We start from the raw sequence: 19,820 nt of genomic DNA, 5'->3' as shown, positions 1-19,820 counted from the left end.
TCTATGATGCTTGTCCTCAATAGACCAATTCAGTTTTGTTGTTGTGACACCAAACTACTTGAGCAGTTTCTAACATTCTTTGCTGCTGTTCTCATGTTTTTAACAATTGTTTAAGAGGCACAATTAGGTCACGCAAAACAGTTTGTCTTCACTCTTTTGTTTTGCTGCTATTTTACGTATTTGGGGCAAGGATTTTCATTCCTGGGCTAGCTTTGTGCTGAATGGTTGTGTGAAATACAGTCAGGGGGTGGAGGGAGAGGGGGGGGGGGGAGACCAAGCAACCCAAAGGAATTATCTGAATGGGATGGAAATCAGCAGATGTGATGTACATGGACAGATAAATAAGTGATTACAATTTCAAAAAAATGTATGATGTATTTAAGAGAGAGAGCTTCACAATTTGAACAAGTCGACAATGTGTTTGCCCACTTCTGGCCCTTATGCAAGCAGTTATCTGGCTTGGCATTGATGGATAGTTTTTGGATATGCTCCGGAGGGAGATCATGCCAAATTCTGTCCAATTCCCATGTTAGATCGTCAAAATCCTCATGTATGGTCGGAGGGCCCTGCACATAATGCTCCATACTCTCTGTTAGGGAGGGATCTGAATACCTTGCTGGCCAAGGTAGCATTTTGCAAGCATGAAGACCAGCAGTAGAAACTCTCACCACTGAAAATTATGTCCAGGATGGCTTGCGGTGAATTGCAACAAAATTGAGTGTAGAATATCATTGACATATCACTATGCTGTATGGGTGCCACAGCTGACAGCCAAAGGGGTCTTTCTATGAAATGAAATGCCACCCTAGACCATCACTCATGGTTGTTGGGCTGTACGGCAGGTGACAGTGAGTTTGGTATCCCACCACTGTCCATGGCATCTCCAGACAAGTCTTCACTGGTCATTGGAGCATAGTTCAAAATGGGACTCGTCACTGAAGACTAATCTACTACAGTCAATGAGATACCAAGTCAAACTTGACCTAGACAGCGGTGGGATACCAACTTCACTGTTGCTGCCACACGGCCTGACAGCCAGGAGTGATGGTCGGGAGTGCCATTCTTTTTACACAGCAGAACGCCTTTGGTTGTCATCCGTGGCACATTTACTGCCTAGTGGTACGTTGATGATATTCTATGTTCTGTTCTGTTTCCCTTCATGGCATGCCATCCTGGGCTTACATTTCAGCAAGCTAATGCCCACATGCACACGGCGAGAGTTAGTACTGCATGTTGTCATGCTTGCCAAACTCTGTGTTGGCCAGCAAGGTTGCTAGATCCCTCCCCAATAGAGAACATTTGGAGCATTATAGGCACGGCCATCCAGCCACCTTGGGAATTTTGATGATGTAATGTGTCAGTGGGTCAGAGTTTGGTATGATATCCCTCAGGAGGACATTCAACAACTCTGTCAGTCAATGCCTAATTCTCATCAATAAATCATCTCATTTTTCTGAAATTGTAACTATTTGTTTGTCTGTACATATACATCACATCCAACAATTTCCGTCCCATTCATATAATTCCTTCATGATGCGTCCTTTTTCTTATCTCAGAATGCACTTGTGAAGATTTCTCTGATTTTATTTCATGTGGTTTGGCTTTTGATTTGGTAAGTTACATGGTGTTTTTTCTCCACATATCCTGTAATAGAATTTCACATTGTTTGGGTTTTCTATGTGGGAGTTTTGCTATTTGTTGTAATTTCAATTTTTTTGTTTCAGGGAAATAGCTAGTGCTATTAAGAAACTTTTAGATGCTGTGAATGAAGTAGCAGGCTTCATCCCTGGTAGCACAGGGAAGCAAGCATTGGAACAGAGGAAACGAGAATTTGTTAAATTCTCAAAACGTTTCAGCAACACATTGAAGGAATACTTCAAGGAGGGACAGTAAGTTCTATTTTGTGATACTTATATATATTAAAAATATTTTCAACTGTTGATGACATTATTTCTACCATTGGCACTTTTTTCTGAAAGTATTATTACTGTTCTCAAACTTTCCCACACTGATCTTTCTCTTGTCTTTCTGCAACCCTAAATTTTCCTAAACATCTTCCCATCTACTGTCTTTAGGGTTTTCAAAGTCAGAATTTAATCATGTAATTTACGTATGTCTCTGTTCTTACTTCAGTAGGTTCTTTCATAGGGTAGTGTAACACTCCTGTTTCTGACCTTCCATATTGTTCTGTGTGACATTACTGCTCCATATTCTAGTTAAGCAGAATTGCTACGTATTATTTACCATATCAAAGAATGAAGACATTGTTATTGTTGACAGTCTTCCTGATCATCGCCTCACTATTGACGAGGTGTTTTCAGTAACCATTCCAAAACTACAGCAATGATGTGTTGAGTCAGAAAGTCCGTATATACACAGGGTAGTTGATTGATCGTGACCAGGCCAAATATCTCACGAAATAAGCATCAAACAAAAAATCCAGATGGCGCTGTGGTTGGCCCGCTATATGGCGCTGCCATAGGTCAAATGGATATAAACTGTGTTTTTTTAAATACGAACTCCCATTTTTTATTACATATTCATGTAGTATGTAAAGAAATATGAATGTTTTAGTTGGACCACTTTTTTTGCATTGTGATACATGGTGCTGTAATAGTCACAAACATATGGCTCACAATTTTAGACGAACAGTTGGTAACAGGTAGGTTTTTTAAATTAAAATACAGGACGTAGGTATGTTTGAACATTTTATTTCGGTTGTTCAAATGTAATACATGTACCTTTGGGAACTTATCATTTCTGAGAACGCATGCTGTTACAGTGTGATTACTTGTAAATACCACATTAATGCAATAAATGCTCAAAATGATGTCCGTCATTGTCAATGCATTTGGCAATACGTGTAACGACATTCCTCTCAACAGCAAGTATTTGGCCTTCCGTAATGTTCGCACATGCATTGACAATGCGCTGACGCATGTTGTCAGGTGTTGTCGGTGGATCACGATAGCAAATATGCTTCAACTTTCCCCACAGAAAGAAATCCGGGGACATCAGATCCGGTGAACGTGCGGACCATGGTATGGTGCTTCGACGACCAATCCACCTGTCATGAAATATGCTATTCAATACCGCTTCAACCGCACGCGAACTATGTGCCGGACATCCATCATGTTGGAAGTACATCGCCATTCTGTCATGCAGTGAAACATCTTGTAGTAACATCGGTAGAACATGATGTGGGAAATCAGCATACATTGCACCATTTAGATTGCCATCGATAAAATGGGGGCCAATTATCCTTTCTCCCATAATGCCGCACCATACATTAACCTGCTGGGGTCGCTGATGTTCCACTTGTTGGAGCCATCGTGGATTTTCCGTTGCCCAATAGTGCATATTATGCCGGTTTATGTTACCGCTGTTGGTGAATGACACTTCGTTGCTAAATAGAACGCATGCAAAACATTTGTCATCGTCCCGTAATTTCTCTTGTGCCCAGTGCCAGAACTGTACATGATGTTCAAAGTCGTTGCCATGCAATTCCTGATGCATAGACATATGGTACGGGTGTAATCGATGTCGATGTAGCATTCTCAACACCGATGTTTTTGAGATTCCCGATTCTTGCGCAATTTGTCTGCTACTGGTGTGCGGATTAGCCGCGACAGCAGCTAAAACACCTACTTGAGCATCATCATTTGTTGCAGGTCGTGGTTGACATTTCACAGGTGGCTGAACGCTTCCTGTTTCCTTAAATAATGTAACTATTGGGCGAACGGTCCAGACACTTGGATGATGTCGTCCAGGAGACCAAGCAGCATACATAGCACACGCCCGTTGGGCATTTTGATCACAATAGCCATACATCAACGTGATATCGACCTTTTCCGCAATTGGTAAATGGTCCATTTTAAACATTCCACATTGGAAAAATATATCTAAAAACAAAGATGACGTGACTTACCAAACGAAAGCGCTGGCACGTCGATAGACACACAAACATACACACAAAATACTAGCTTTCGCAACCAACGGTTGCTTCGTCAGGAAAGAGGGAAGGAGAGGGAACCCCCTAAGGTAAGTCTTTCCGCTCCTGGGATTGGAATGACTCCTTACCCTCTCCCTTAAAACCCACATGCTTTCGTCTTTCCCTCTCCTTCCCTCTTTCCTGCTGAGGCAACAGTTTGTTGCGAAAGGTTGAATTATATATATATATGGTTATAATAGAGGGAAACATTCCACGTAGGAAAAAAATAATAGAGGAAAACATTCCACGTGGGAAAAATATATCTAAAAACAAAGATGATGTGACTTACCGAACGAAAGTGCTGGCAGGTCGATAGACACACAAACAAACACAAACATACACACAAAATTCAAGCTTTCGCAACAAACTGTTGCCTCATCAGGAAAGAGGGAAGGAGAGGGAAAGACGAAAGGATGTGGGTTTTAAGGGAGAGAGTAAGGAGTCATTCCAATCCCGGGAGCGGAAAGACTTACCTTAGGGGGAAAAAAGGACAGGTATACACTCGCACACACACACATATCCATCCGCACATACACAGACACAAGCAGACATTTGTAAAGGCAAAGAGTTTGGGCAGAGATGTCAGTCGAGGCAGAAGTACAGAGGCAAAGATGTTGTGGAAAGACAGGTGAGGTATGAGCGGCGGCAAATTGAAATTAGCGGAGATTGAGGCCTGGCGGATAACGAGAAGAGAGGATATACTGAAGGGCAAGTTCCCATCTCTGGAGTTCTGACAGGTTGGTGTTAGTGGGAAGTATCCAGATAACCCGGACGGTGTAACACTGTGCCAAGATGTGCTGGCCGTGCACCAAGGCATGTTTACCCACAGGGTGATCCTCATTACAAACAAACACTGTCTGCCTGTGTCCATTCATGCGAATGCGCAGTTTGTTGCTGGTCATTCCCACATAGAAAGCTTCACAGTGTAGGCAGGTCAGTTGGTAAATCACGTGGGTGCTTTCACACGTGGCTCAGCCTTTGATCGTGTACACCTTCTGGGTTACAGGACTGGAGTAGGTTGTGGTGGGAGGGTGCATGGGACAGGTTTTACACCGGGGGCGGTTACAAGGGTAGGAGCCAGAGGGTAGGGAAGGTGGTTTGGGGATTTCATAGGGATGAACTAAGAGGTTACGAAGGTTAGGTGGACGGCGGAAAGACACTCTTGGTGGAGTGGGGAGGATTTCATGAAGGATGGATCTCATTTCAGGGCAGGATTTGAGGAAGTTGTATCTCTGCTGGAGAGCCACATTCAGAGTCTGATCCAGTCCCGGAAAGTATCCTGTCACAAGTGGGGCACTTTTGGGGTTCTTCTGTGGGAGTTTCTGGGTTTGAGGAGATGAGAAAATGGCTCTGGTTATTTGCTTCTGTACCAGGTCGGGAGGGTAGTTGCGGGATGCGAAAGCTGTTTTCAGGTTGTTGGTGTAATGGTTCAGGGATTCCGGACTGGAGCAGATTCGTTTGCCACGAAGACCTAGGCTGTAGGGAAGGGACCGTTTGATGTGGAATGGGTGGCAGCTGTCATAATGGAGGTACTGTTGCTTGTTGGTGGGTTTGATGTGGACGGACGTGTGAAGAGTCATTCCAATCCCGGGAGCGGAAAGACTTACCTTAGGGGGAAAAAAGGACAGGTATACACTCGCACACACACACACATATCCATCCGCACATACACAGACACAAGCAAACATATTCAAAGGCAAAGAGTCAATCAGTTTTTGCGAGATAAGCTCTAAGGGATTAAAAGTTGGTGGATTGATGGAGGGGTAGAGGGGAGGGAGAAGTAGATAGTTGGGAAAAAAGTAACAAAGGTGTTGAAGTCAGTATCTTCCCTCTCTCTCTCTCTCTCTCTCTCTCTCTCTCTCTCTCTCTCTCTCTCTCTCTCTCTCTCTGTGTGTGTGTGTGTGTGTGTGTGTGTGTGTGTGTTTTAATTACATGTTTATTTGTCTCTCTCTCAACATATATTTATCTTACACCCTAGGCTTGCTTCAAACTTTGAGCTGACTCATTAAGCCATTTATTTGATTTGATTTGATTTGATTTGATTTTGTCAGAAGTACAATGGGGAATATTGCACAAGTTCCAGAAACAAAAATCACATGACTAAGGACTGAACTTGGCTCTTTAAATTTGTAGCATAAATGTTGCCTTGGGAATCACGAAGTCTGTGTGTACTTTATGTAAATAACTACAAAACTGTTGGGCTGATGGTTTAGTGGTAAAGTGTTTGCCCGGAAACTGAGAGGTTGCAGGATCATTCCTGATCAGACCACAAATTTTTCAGTCTTTGATTTAACTTAGTCTTCACCTCCCAGCAGTGTGAGCAGTCACCAGAAATGACACATGATCCATACTCTACATTAAACTGTAGGTCTCCTTTCCCTGGTTGGATAACTGGGGTGGGTTAGGGAAACGCAAGTTGCCGATGTGGCATCCAATTGAAATACTTGCGCCAAGCCATGGAGACACACAAAATTGTTATTACTATTACTATTATTATTATTATTGTAGAAATGACTCTTCCTTTGAATATCATTATTGAGAATAGTGTACGAATGCCAGCATGTGACTTTTTAGAAGTCGCTACTAACCTCTGTTATATTCCGTATTAAATTTCATTAGTCTCTTCATTTAATGCATTTACCTGTTTTTGAATTTCTCTTCAGAGCACCACGTCCTTCATAAACAAAAGCACGTTTGATTTCTTTCATCTACTTTCGATAATAGCATTTATTGCTATCACATTGTCAGCAGTAGAATCAATCAAATCAGTGTTCCAAGGTTTGTTTACAAATAACAGTTTGCTTGAAACTTAAGCTCAAAAAAATTGATGTCCTCCAGAAAGATGACTATAATATGTCAGCAACTAGGAAATTGTGGATATGCCATCATTACCTCATAGAGTTGGTGAGTGCAGGATGTTGAGCTTCTTGTTGTGATAGTGCTTGAATAATTTCTACTTTAGTTCTGTATCATGTTCATGTAAACACACCTACACGTGTGCCAGTACCATGAAAAAATTGCCATGTGTAGGTCATAGTTCAACTGGAAGAAAAATGAACAGTGACTAGCATTGTGCTAACAGTGGACCACTGTTTTTGGATAGTGGTGAAATAGAACTGGTAGCCATGCAATTGAACCAAGTGACCACTTTTTCTTTGTAGCCCTCAAAAGTGTAATATAATGACTGTATGAAGTGAAGTTCCAAGTATGTTATTTTGTGAGATTCATACCATTACAATTTACACAAACAAGTGTGTTTGTGATGGTATCATTTGCACTGTAGTAGGGATAGAGAGTTAGGATGAATCCTGTTCACTGTTGAAAGCCAGTTTAGCTCAATTACTGGTTCTTGGTGGCAGCAAATTTGAACTCAAACCAGGTATACGGTATTTACAACAAAATATCACAGAAATGTGCAAGAAGTGTGCCAAGGGAAATTGTTCGGGGCTGGATTGTGGTAGGTGTCGGTAGTAAACTAAGAGTGGTAATTTGAGGTCTCAACCCAGCTTCCAGTAATTTATGTCTTGTAGTTTGTGGTGCCACACTGCATATAACCTCTGTCTGGATTTTGATTGTTGTCATCCATCTGTTCCTCAGAGTCAGTCCTAACATCTTCTCATGATGCAGTCCTTCTGGAAAAACCTGCGTGTACTCTTCTTGCCACTTGTTGTGCTGAGTCCATCTTGTACCATTCGTTCTGGAGCCATTGCACTCCAGCTGACTGTATGTGTGATCTGTTGTTATGATCCTGTCATGCCCTCCTTATGCCAGTGATTCCAGCTTTTTCAGTGTATGACAGCTTGGTGACAAACTGCACATGCTTATTCTCTGGGAATGCTGAGCTGTGATCTCAACCTGAAAAACTCCTGAAACCCGAGACACCCGATAGCCATCATGTACTCTCACCATTCTCCATCTGTAGGAATGGCATATTTCTGTACTGAAAATAAACTTACATAAGGATAAAATTTTAATCAACATATCCCACATGCATGGAAATAATGGAGGATGACTGTGGTGGTATTTGCGTAAGATTTTCATGGTACAACACTTTCCATTTCTGTGAGTGTAAATACATTCATGTGTGTGAGTGATGTATAAAAAAATCTGTCCAAAGGTCATTCTCATCATCATTCACCCCTGTGTGTGTGTGTGTGTGTGTGTGTGTGTGTGTGTGTGTGTGTGTGTGTGTGGAGGGGGGGGGGGGAGGGGGTTAGCATGACAGGCTTTCAGATCTTGAGGACTCTGCCAGCCTTGGCAGAATCAATCACAATGACAGATAATGTGGGCCATATTTCATAGGGAACTTATTGCCAATCAGACCATACTGAAGCAACATTGGCAGTATTCCAAATGTAGATTCAAGTATGTTATTCCTTGGTCTCAACCATTTTTATTATGGATAAATTAATGTTACTACATTTGTTGTGTAGGAACTGTACATTCTCACAAACTCATCATTGGCAGAACTTAACAACACTTTTACAATTTTTAATAAATGAAATTGAATTTGAATATTTAGAGAAAAAAGGGTCACTAATAGACAAAGAGTGTGATTTTAAACATGGCGTATATTTGAAAACTGAAACAATTTTGTTCAATTCTGGAACATATGTCAGCTGCAGCTAATAGTCAGGTACCAATTACTGTGCTTTTATCTGAGGGTTTTTTCTTACTTGTGGTCCTAAAAGGCTTTTGGTTTGATGTATAGGTGAAATTTTAAGAGATCAAGTATTTATTCAGTCTTCTGAAGAATCTGTTATTAAGAAATAATGACCACCATTAGATTACATTCTAAAATCATAGAAAATTAACACAAGTGATGCAAAGAGTGATAATCTGTGGTGTACTAAAATAATTCCCTCACTTTACATCAGGCGTCAGTAATTGCATGTGTAAATTAGATCATGAAACAGTAGGCCCTCTGTTTTTGCAGTTCTTGGAGCACCATCTGTGGAAATCTTGACTCCCTACAGCTGGTCAGGAAAGCACCATTCTCCTCCAGTATCCACCAGTGGTATGCCTCTCTTTCAGAAACTCTTTTTCCTGTAAATCTTGAGACAATCAGCCTGACACTGGCCAGTGGCTAAAGAAGCCCTGGACCATGTCCCAGATCTGCCCGCCCTTCTTTATTTCCTGTGTCCACAGCAGATAAATCTTGTCAATAATCTCAACCATAAAAAGTAGGGAAAGAGAAAGGGAAGAGATCTCAGAATAAGGCTACTCTTGCAATCCCAGAGGTGCCAGAGCTCCCACACAATCCTGTGGGCCCTTCACATCTAACTAGGCTGCCTTTAACGTGATAATTCTCTGGAACTGCAATGGGTATTGCTGTCACCCACCACCACAACAACAACAACAAAAGATAATTTTCTCTTGGTCTGTGATCTGTTTTAATCATTCTTCAACTTTTTGAAGTTACCGTGTATTCTGTCCAAGCCGTACTGACCCCAAGAGAGTGCGTTGAGTGGACAGTAAATCGGTTCTCACATATGTCATCAGTGATTGGATTCTCCTCCATACCATATTGGAAGCAGTAGCAGTGAAAGCATGAATGACACCAGTATTCACCATTTATAAGCTTTATTTACTCTCAGGCAGTGCACTTAAATACTTTGAGATGACCTCCTTAATCCCACAGTGCGCACCACCCACTATGGGGAAGAATCATTTCATCTGGTAGTGGCCTTCTGATTGACCAGTTTCTTTCTGATCTTGATCGGTGTCTCCTCAGTGACAGTACTCTTACCCAATTCAATGCCACCCATGGCTCCTTCTCAGTTATTGACCTTACAATCATTTCCTCCAATCTCATGGCTTTGCTAAAATGATCTACTCGGTAATCTTTGTGACAGTGATCACTTTCTGCTGATTCTGTCATTTCCTTGTCACTGCCTGAAAGATCAGTTACTATGGTGAGCTCTTTGAAGAGCCAGCTGCCAGAAGTGTGCCTCTGATGTCACCTTCACCCCCTCTCTTTCAGCCTGCATAGAGAAGGTTGTGGGCGAAGCCTCCATTGTGATCACCTGCACCACAGGAACTGCTATCTCCCTTTCTACAGGCCTCATCCTCCACTGGCCAGTGCCATGGTCGACCAAAGACATTGCAATAACTGTTGAAGATCCATGAAATGCCTCAAGTGACATCCTTTGCAGACCACCATCCTCGCTTTTAAATGGCTTCGATCTAAGACTCACTATGTAATTAATGAGCAGGAGTGCTGGGAGTTCTATGTCTTCTCCTTGAGAAAATATGCCTCTGTGTCACAGATATGGACTGAATCCCATGGTCTTCTTGGCCACCAAAGATCAACAGCTATTTTGGGTCTCTTCCTTGTTTGAGGTATTTTTCTGCTGATGCACCAGTTCTTTCTGAACTCCTTGTACCAACTTTGACAATGTCACTGTTCTCGTCTTACTGGGTGAACTTTCAAAAGAGTATAAGACACGTTGAAAACACTATTTCCACCTTTGAAGGAAAATACTGTCCTAGTCGCCTCCAGGTAGGTAAAAGTAACCTCTCATTTTATTTTATGTAATGAGCCACCTCAGCATTGTGGTTTTGGGCCTTACACACACAGCTCACATTATGGAATGCCCCTGCCTTCTGGCTCTCCTGGCTAAGGACCATCTTCTGGATCCCTCATCACTAATATTGGCTCTTAGTTTTCACTGTATTCTCAGATAGAACATTTTAATCTACTTTCAGGATGGGGCAGGGTGGTGGGGGTGGCAGCATCTCCCACCAGATGCTAGATGTTTGGGACACTTGACCTTGCCTCCTTTGCCAACTGCCTTGGTTGTCGTGCTTTTAACTTGTTTAATTGGTTTTTCCGCCACACCTTATTTTCTGTTTTAGGGATGTTAATTAGACGACTAGTGGGTGCCATTCTCCTCTTTAAGGCTTTGACTATCATGCATTGGACTGGAGTTGCTGTAGGAGGTACGGCACCCATTGCATGCAGAATCTCAGAAGACACTCACCCGGACCCACCCATCTTTTTGACCTGACTATTTCTCTCATTTTATTTTATTATTGTTGGGCAAACTGATGCTCAATAGTCTCACTTTTGTTATTATGTATCCCTCAGTTAGAAGGCAGCCTTTACTCTGTAACTGTCTTAACCCTTACTTGATTTGGCAGGTGGTTAGATGCCAGTAGTGTTTCTCTCTCACCAGAGACGAACCCTAGGAGACTCTTCATTCTCTGACCTTTGTTCCTGCCTGACACATGTACCTGTATTTCTCTTGAAATTATTTCTGTATTGCTTTCAATGCCTATATTTTGGCACTCCTACATACTACTGTAATTCAACCAAATATCTGGCTGACATCACTAACTTCAGTTGAAATGTCTCATGACTGAAGGACTGATGCCTTCATTGTTTTGTCCCTTAATGTCCAAGCAAACCATCCATGTACTATATAATAAGAAAAAGTATAACATAGATCTTTTATAGTGTTCATACCTAGCGATTTTATAAATTTAAATATGTACTATTAGTACATGATGCCTTCAAAACTACTTTCCTTTGCTGTTGTGATTGGACTGTACATTAAGCGTGTTAGCTGCAGTTTCTTAAAAGTCATGGAAGAAAAAAACTTGAAACAATATGGTCATAAAGATGGTGGTAATAAGTCAGTGTAATTGCTTTGATAATTTATGTGTCTAGAAATCACAGCATTCTGGAATGGGTGCTGCCATTAAATTCAATGTACACATTTGAAATATAAGCAGTCTTACACTATATTTATTGTGTCTTGTTTCAGAGCAAATGCAGTTTTTGTTAGTGCCTTGTACCTAATACATCAGACTAATATGATAATGGCAACAGTGAAGAGCAAATGCGAGTGAAATGGTACACATGGATTGACTGCATCTGCTGATCAATCAGGATGTGATGAAAGTATATTAATTTAATTCAACAAAAGTCTGTCTATGCTGTATACTTAATTTTAAATTTCATTTTATATTTAAGAGATATCTCTGTTTATATTGCAGAGGTAACTGCAGTCTTCAGAAATACTGCAGCAATTTAATTCCCATGCCATTATTTTTGTACTATAGTAAGATGAGAGAAGTACCACAACACTACTATAAAAAATTATGTTGTTGTCAATTGCTCGGAAGTGTGAAATATCAGTTTACAAGATTTACTTTGAAATGGAAAGAATTTATGAAAATAATAAATGTCAGTTTCTTCATAGCAAACAGTACTTTGTGATAATAGCTGTATATACTAGACTTATTTGTGGCTGTGTTGCTTTCATATATGTTGAGCTGCCCTTTGTAGAAAGCTGTCACCCATAAGTTGTATCAGATACTAGAAGTGTTATGGATTTGTGTTCAAATGATATGTATTTGTTAGTATTTAGTTGTAAAATGCAACAAAAAAGATATTTATTAGTATTCAGTCTGTACCATCAGTTTGGTTAGTTGTAGAGTACTTAGATAACTGTTTTCTGCTGTCATTTAGATGCAGTGTGAATTCTGTAAAGAAAAAGCTATGAATGATAAGTAGAAAGACAGTTTAATGTACCAACTGTATATATTTCACACTGTTGTGTTTAGATACATTTTAAATAATGGTTGTGGTTCTTCCATTTATAGATAAAGATGTTTTATCCTTAAGAACCAAAGCTGTTTGTACATGTGTTAATTACTCTGTAACTCACAGAGTAAGAATAGAATTCTATCTCAACTGCCTGTCATCCCATAGGGAAAATAATATGGCATATTATATAATGCAAAGAAGTAAGATATTTTGTATCCTTGAAACTGTGAGAAAGCAGATGTAATACTGAAGTGTAGATTATCTTAACCTTTTGCTCAAAAATATAAATATTTATTTAAAGCTATTTTGCTTTATATTATATTTTATTAAGCTAATTTTGATACCTACATTAGTGGCAGAATGTTGCCCATGAGATGACATTGAAACATTATATATAATTTTTTTACATTTCCTTTCTCTCTCTTCACCCTTTTTCCCCTCTCTTCCTCTCATTCATTCATCCCATTCCCTACCCCACCTGTCCATACCTGTGTATGAGATTGAAGTTATTGGCGACTGTCTTGTTGGTGAAATCATACGATTGCTTCTCCAACATGTTATTCTAAGTTCTAAGCTGTGTGATTCGCCAGAATTGGTGGTAAGTTTGATGTTTTTGTACCCTTCCCTTATTTTGTAATGTTTCCTATGTGATATTTCAGGTCTTCTAAATAACCCTTGCTCTGACTCCACTTTAAATGTAGCACATCACTGCTGAATACCAAGTGCGCAAAGTTTTTTTGTAAACAATAGTATTTGTGCACTAAGTCACTGGAAACCAAACAAACAACAAGCTCTTGATTATTTGGGTTAATGTTGACCTGAGACTAAAAAAGATTGACTGAGAAACATGGACAATACAAAATACCTTTCCTTTTTTAACCTGAAATTTTTATTTATTCTGTTTACAAAACATGCTACCAGTTGCGTTAAAAATCAAGTGCATTACTTATGTATTACTAGAAATGGACAACTTATTTACAAAATCACACTTAAAATACACAGTACTACATATTCATTTGCTTTAATTCATTTTTAGAAATAATTGTCCAGTTGTGACTGTTTTTCATTCACTTTTTTCCCTGAAGGTGGTTCTCATTCTATGGGAAGTCAAACATTGGTGCAGTAAAACAAATTTTCTCGTTCATACTGTAACAACAGTTCGATGCACTTGAGTGCTCATTGTGCATGATAACAGGTTCCACTGTCCCTCGTTTTCGTTCTCTTCCTCAACTGAACACACTTTTCACCATACCTGCCTCACTTGGTTGTTCTTGTCCCATTTAATAATGATCAGTATTTAACTTCTTGTGTGTGTTTTTGTTACCTATGTCCTCATAACAAGAAGTTAGTATCCTACATTGATATTTCAGGCTAGGATTTTAATTTTTTTTTTCCCAATAGTTGCAGAGCTATGCGTAGATAGTCTGCAAGTTTGTGGATTATATGTAGCCAGGTAATTGGGAGCTTGGTGTACTTTTTACGTGATCCTTGAGGCAGTGAACTGTCTGAAATTTCTGTATATCATTTGCATGCATGAAAATATTTTACAGTTGTATTTACCCAAAGTCATAACTGAAATCACCTATTTAGATCAGTGCAGTAGTACTCAGATTCAAATCTTTTTCACCAATATTTGGGGAGAAAAGGTGGTGGTATATTTCTCATCAGCAGATCTTACACCAGAGCTTGGCACCTCTTCACAGTGTCTGCTGAATTGGAGGCATGTGACTCTGTTGCTGATGTGATGTCCTATTGCTGATGTATTGTCCATCAAACTGGTTGATGTATCTCTTTAGCACTCTTGGGTGAACTTTTGAGAGGAGTAGACCGTTTCATATTAAAGCTTCATGTCTCCTTGAATCCTCACCCACAACATCAAAGACTCGGTACCACATTGCACAAGCACTGATCAGTCATTCACTCCATACGGAATACAGATACACATTTTTTCACATCATAAAAGAGTGCATGAAGAGAATGGTGTCAGGATGTGTGTGGAATTATTGCATAGTTTTTATCGCTTCTTACTGGAAAGTAGGACTGGTTTTGATGATGATGTGCGTAATTAAGATTAGGTTACTTCCAACATAGTGATAATGATAGCAGTTACATTTTTCATATTTTGTCTATTAGTGATGTGAGTACTATGAACTATTAATGTAATAACAAAAACTTTGTCATGTTCTCACGGAACTAGCTTGGCTAGGGGAAATGTATGAAGACTCGTTGAGATAAATTATATCCTAGCATCGTCAACACTCATCTGTTCTTGAACTACTTCTTCACATTCATGGTAATTGAGTTCTTGTAGCTACTGAGCATCGTTAACATATCATTCCGTTCATCATTTTGAATTAGAGTTGAAGAACTTTCTACCACGCCAAACATTTTATTCCAGATTTTTTCAAATTCTAGTCCTTTACAATATCCAGTGATGTTCTGATCTTGTAGGATGCATCTTTCAAATCAGTATTTTTGTGACTTCTTAACAGACATTCTTCTCCGTCGTCTTTTTTAATAATGACTTATGTAACAGTTCTTTTCTGCAATACTATTTGAAAGTCTCAGTGGCACCTTGATCCATGAGCTGTAGTTGGAAGAAACATCATTTTTATGAACTCATCCTTTTCGTTTAAGATATTACATGAGGTATGAGTTAGTGTGCTATCAAGAAGCAGTAATGTTTTCTTCCTTTTTCTATTCTTTAACTATTCAGCTTTTACAGAAGGTACAAAAACTTTCATAAACCATTCCATGAAAATCGTACTGTCTGCCCAGGTGCCCTTTTGCCGGCTGTGGTGGTCTCGCGGTTCTAGGCGCGCAGTCCGGAATGGTGGGACTGCTACGGTCGCAGGTTCGAATCCTGCCTCGGGCATGGATGTGTGTGATGTCCTTAGGTTAGTTAGGTTTAAGTAGTTCTAAGTTCTAGGGGACTGATAACCACAGCAGTTGAGTCCCATAGTGCTCAGAGCCATTTGAACCATTTTGAACCAGGTGCCCTTTTATGAAATATAAAAACAGTAGGCATTGTTGACACATTAATGTGTTGGAAACAACACTGTTTCTTACATTTGCCAGTGACGAGTGTAGTTAGCTACCAGTAGCATTAGCACACCGTAAAGCAATAGTAAAATTCTTGCTTATTTTAGGACCAGGTGCTGCTAATTCACGGCGTGAAGCAAGAGCTTTTGTCAGCATAGCTTTCCATTTCAGCCCAATTCCATCACCATTATAAACTTTTTCGAGAACAGAATCATCTTCCCTCAATACACCTCCTAGTATTTGAAACTGACAAATTCCCTGTCTTGACTTAAAGAATTTTAACCAGCCCCTGCTTGTTTTGACATTTGACGTCCTTCCAAGATTTTCAAGAAATTAAGTTACCGTTTCACATAGAAGGGGACCAGAGATAGGTTCTCCTTGTGCTCTTTTTTGTGGAATCCACTTGTAAACAGCATCATCTAAATCTGTTTTCATGATGTGCTTCATAGTTTTACGGCTTGTTGATCGATCACCACAGTAAAACAGTAAAATTGTGATACTTATTATTTGTTTTTTTTTTTATACTAAATGTTGACTTACCACCTTATACTCATTAGATGACTTGGTTGCAGATTCATCTTTCTCTAACCTTTCCTTAGCCCTGAATTTATCTCTCATAGAAAGAACAACACATTTACTTATTAGTATTTTATATTGCCAGTTCACTTCACACGGCAAAGTTGACACAAGTTATTGTAACAGGCTGCAAACATTCACTATTTTTGGCAGCTTGCCATTGTTAGAAGGGGCGTGCAAGGCCATAGTGGGGGGAGAGCAGCATGTGCAAGCAAATAAGGCTGTTTGCAAGTGACAGATTTTTCCACTTTGATTAATTGATCATTGCTGCCATTCCAACAGTAGTGCACTGAAGTAAATCAGAGCTTGCACTTGAAGCAGGAAAAAAAAAAAAAACCAGTAAGTTTACTGTTGGCAATAGCTGTGCAACCATTGGTGCCATGGCGAGGTCCATCTTTGCAACCACGATACCGTGCAGTGCGGTACAGATGGGCCCAACAACATGCCAAGGATTGGCACTACGTTGCCTTCACCGATGAGTGTCACATATGCCTTCAAGCAGACAATTGTCGGAGACGTGTTTGGAGGCAACCCGGTCAGGCTGAACGCCTTAGACATACTGCCCAGCGAGTGCAGCAAGGTGGAGGTTCTCTGCTGTTTTGGGGTGGCATTATGTGGGGCTGACGTACATTGCTGGTGGTCATGGACAGCGCTGTAATGGTTAACCGATTTGTGAATGCCATCCGCCGACCAATAGTGCAACCATATCAGCAGCAAATTGCCGAAGCATTTGTTTTCATGGATGACAATTCGCCCTGCCCATCGTGCACATCTTGTGAACGACTTCCTTCAGGATAACAAAATCACTTGACTAGAGTGGGAAGCATGTTCTCCAGACGTAAGCCCTATCAAACATGCCTGGGGTAGATTGAAAATGGCTGTTAATGGACGACGTGACCCACCAACCACTCTGTGGGATGTAAGCTGAATCACCATTGAGGAGTGGGACAATCTGGACCTACAGTGCTTTGATGAACTTATGGATAGTATCCCTCAATGAGAACAGGCATTCATCAATGCAAGAGGACATGCTACTGGGCATTAGAAGTACCAGTGTGTACAGCAATCTGGACCACCACCTCTGAAGGTCTGACTGTATGGCAGTCCAACATGCAATGTGTGGTTTTCATGATCAATAAAAAGGGCTGAAATGATGATTATGTTGATCTCTGTTCCAATTTTCTGTACAGGTTCCGGAACTCTCAGAACTGAGGTGATGCAAAACCTTTTTTTGATGTGTGAAGTAGAATTAAATCCGGCGATACTGAGGGTATTAGATTAGAAAACAAGACACTTAAAGTAGTAGATGAGTTTTGTTATTTCAGAAAAACAACTGATGGTTGCCAGAGTAGAGAGGATATAAAATGTAGACTGGCAATGGCAAGAAAAACCTTGCTGAAGAAGAGAAATTTTTTAACATTGTATAAAGATTTAAGTTGTCAGAAGTCTTTTCTGAAGGCATTTGTCTGTAGTGTAGCCATATATGAAAGTGAAACATGGATGATAAACAGTTTAGACAAGAAGACCATAGGAGCTTTCGAAATGTGGTGCTACAGATGAATGCTGGAGGTTATATTGGTGATTGTGTAAGAAAGTACTTAATGGAATAGGGGAGAAAAGAAATTTGTGGCACAACTTGACTAAAAGAAGAGATCGGCAGATTGGAAACATTCTGAGACTTCAATGGAGCACCAATTTAGTATTGGTGGGACACATGGGGTGGGGAGTGGGTAAAAGTCATAGAGGGAGACCAAGGCATGAATACAGTAAGCAGGTTCAAACGGGTGTAGGCTGCAGTACTTCTTAAGAGATGATGAGGCTTGCACAGAATAGAGTAGCTTGGAGTGCTGCATCAGACCAGTCTTCAGGCAGACTACTAGAACAACAGTATCAATAAATACTGTGACCTTTAAAATTCGTACATATTGAATACAACTGCTCATTTTGGTATTTTTGGACTGAATGGTATACTTCAACCACGCATGAGGTCTGTCAAAGGAATTCACCAACATTGTGAAGTAAATGAAGAATTTCTTGTCATCTTGCCCTAGCTCTTCAAAAGAAGTGTAGAAAACTCCAGCCTCTTTCATTTCATTAACTGGATGAATCCAAATGAGTAGATTTTTTGTTCTTTTAATTCGTCAATGTAATAAAATAGTCCTAGACTTTACTCTCTGTTCATACAACTCTCTGTTCATACAACACTGTGCATCTGAAATCAATAAATAATTCAATAACACAGTAAAATTATGTGAAATAGTTTGAGGATGAAAGTACACTGCTAATAATTGGCTGATATGTACGACAGTAACAGAGATTTTACCGCTGTGTGTGTAAATGCTAGCTTTCTGTGAGTGGCCAACAGTTTGGTTAAGTAGTCATTTGGTTGACTGATGTTCAGATAATGGCTGCATTGCTGTACTAATATAGTTTTACAATGTAAGCCATAATACAGCCAGACTCTGATCTACATTTGTGTGTATTTATACCTGTCAGGAATGTACTGTAGCCAGGAGCTTGTGATGTTTCCACCGCACTGGTAATTCGTTTGTGCTGCTGCTTTCTGAAAGAAAAAAGTGCGCTCACAGAAAACCAGTGCTCAAAGGGCTACTAAGTGAAAATTTCCAGTGACAATATACCACATGACTTACTGGCTTTAGGTGTCTGTACAGTGGTGGACAAATAAAAGGAAAAGGCAGAGTTCTTTTTTTTCCCCTGACACAGTTTGAAGATCATTGTTCCCAGATAGTGCAACGTCTGTTACAAATTCTCATTGCTATGCAAACGGACAATGCAGGCCTTTGCGAGGGGTGAGAGGGAAGATCTGGAGTTATTGCAAATGTAATATGTTGTAATAACATAGATTCCTGTGCTGTAGACCAGTCATAGGATTTTGCATGCGGCAAGGTTTCAAATATATGATAGTTCTTGTGGTGGGATGAGGAGGATTAGGGTATTACGTCCCGCCTGCAGCAAGTTCATTAGAGGCGGAGCACAGGGGGGAGACATTCCAGGCCTATCCTTTGATGGAGAATGGAACTACTACTCTTCCGAATACGAATTTTCCAGCTTACCAGTGCGGTGCTGTGATGGTAGTTCATTGCGAGTGATCAAGAGCTGTTCGTTATCATTAGATGCCTGCTGTATCATAGCGTGCAGAGATGACCAGATCAGATTAGCTGATTTGGCTTTAAAACTAAGATTGTTATTTGATGAATTATTTTAACTAAATAAGTTTCATTTGGCTGTCTGAACTTACTTTTGTCAAAGACAGTACAATATTTTTAAGGAAAACATACATCTCGGATGTGAATATGTTTTGATTAATGAAAATTTATGCAGTCTCAGACTGGAAACAAAATCTCTTTGTAGTCAGACGCAGTTGCCTAAGACATTTTGTTGTCTGAGCATGTCTCCAGATCTGACTTTGAATCGCACCAGTTCACTGTCCCCAATGATCCTGTTCCCAAATATCTGGTTGGAGACTCGATTGTAGTGTTTAAAAATCATGGGAGGAAATGTCAGTGACAATATAAGTTCGAGTCATGACTGAGACATGCTCTGGTACCTTAGTGGTTAATACGACTGCTTGCAAAGGACTGGAGATATGGGTTCTAGTCATAATCTAACACAAATTTTTGGCATTCACAAAGTATC

The 19,820-nt window shown here is 40.1% G+C and overlaps 1 protein-coding gene across 1 annotated transcript in view; it reads left to right on the top strand.

Moving 5' to 3' along the window:
• Positions 1-12,849, top strand: part of LOC126236898 (programmed cell death protein 10) — a 35,578-nt gene extending 22,729 nt beyond the window's left edge. The window contains exons 4-5 of the mRNA XM_049946541.1: positions 1,725-1,889; positions 11,761-12,849. Coding sequence (XP_049802498.1) covers positions 1,725-1,889; positions 11,761-11,845 — 250 coding nt within the window. The 3' untranslated portion in view covers positions 11,846-12,849. The remainder of the gene's footprint in view (positions 1-1,724; positions 1,890-11,760) is intronic.
• The last annotated feature ends 6,971 nt before the right edge of the window (positions 12,850-19,820 follow it).

This window comes from Schistocerca nitens, chromosome 2 (assembly GCF_023898315.1).
Source record: "Schistocerca nitens isolate TAMUIC-IGC-003100 chromosome 2, iqSchNite1.1, whole genome shotgun sequence".
NCBI lineage: Eukaryota > Metazoa > Arthropoda > Insecta > Orthoptera > Acrididae > Schistocerca > Schistocerca nitens.
The sequence above is the reverse complement of the archived record's forward strand: the minus strand, read 5'-3'. Positions and strand labels throughout refer to the sequence as shown.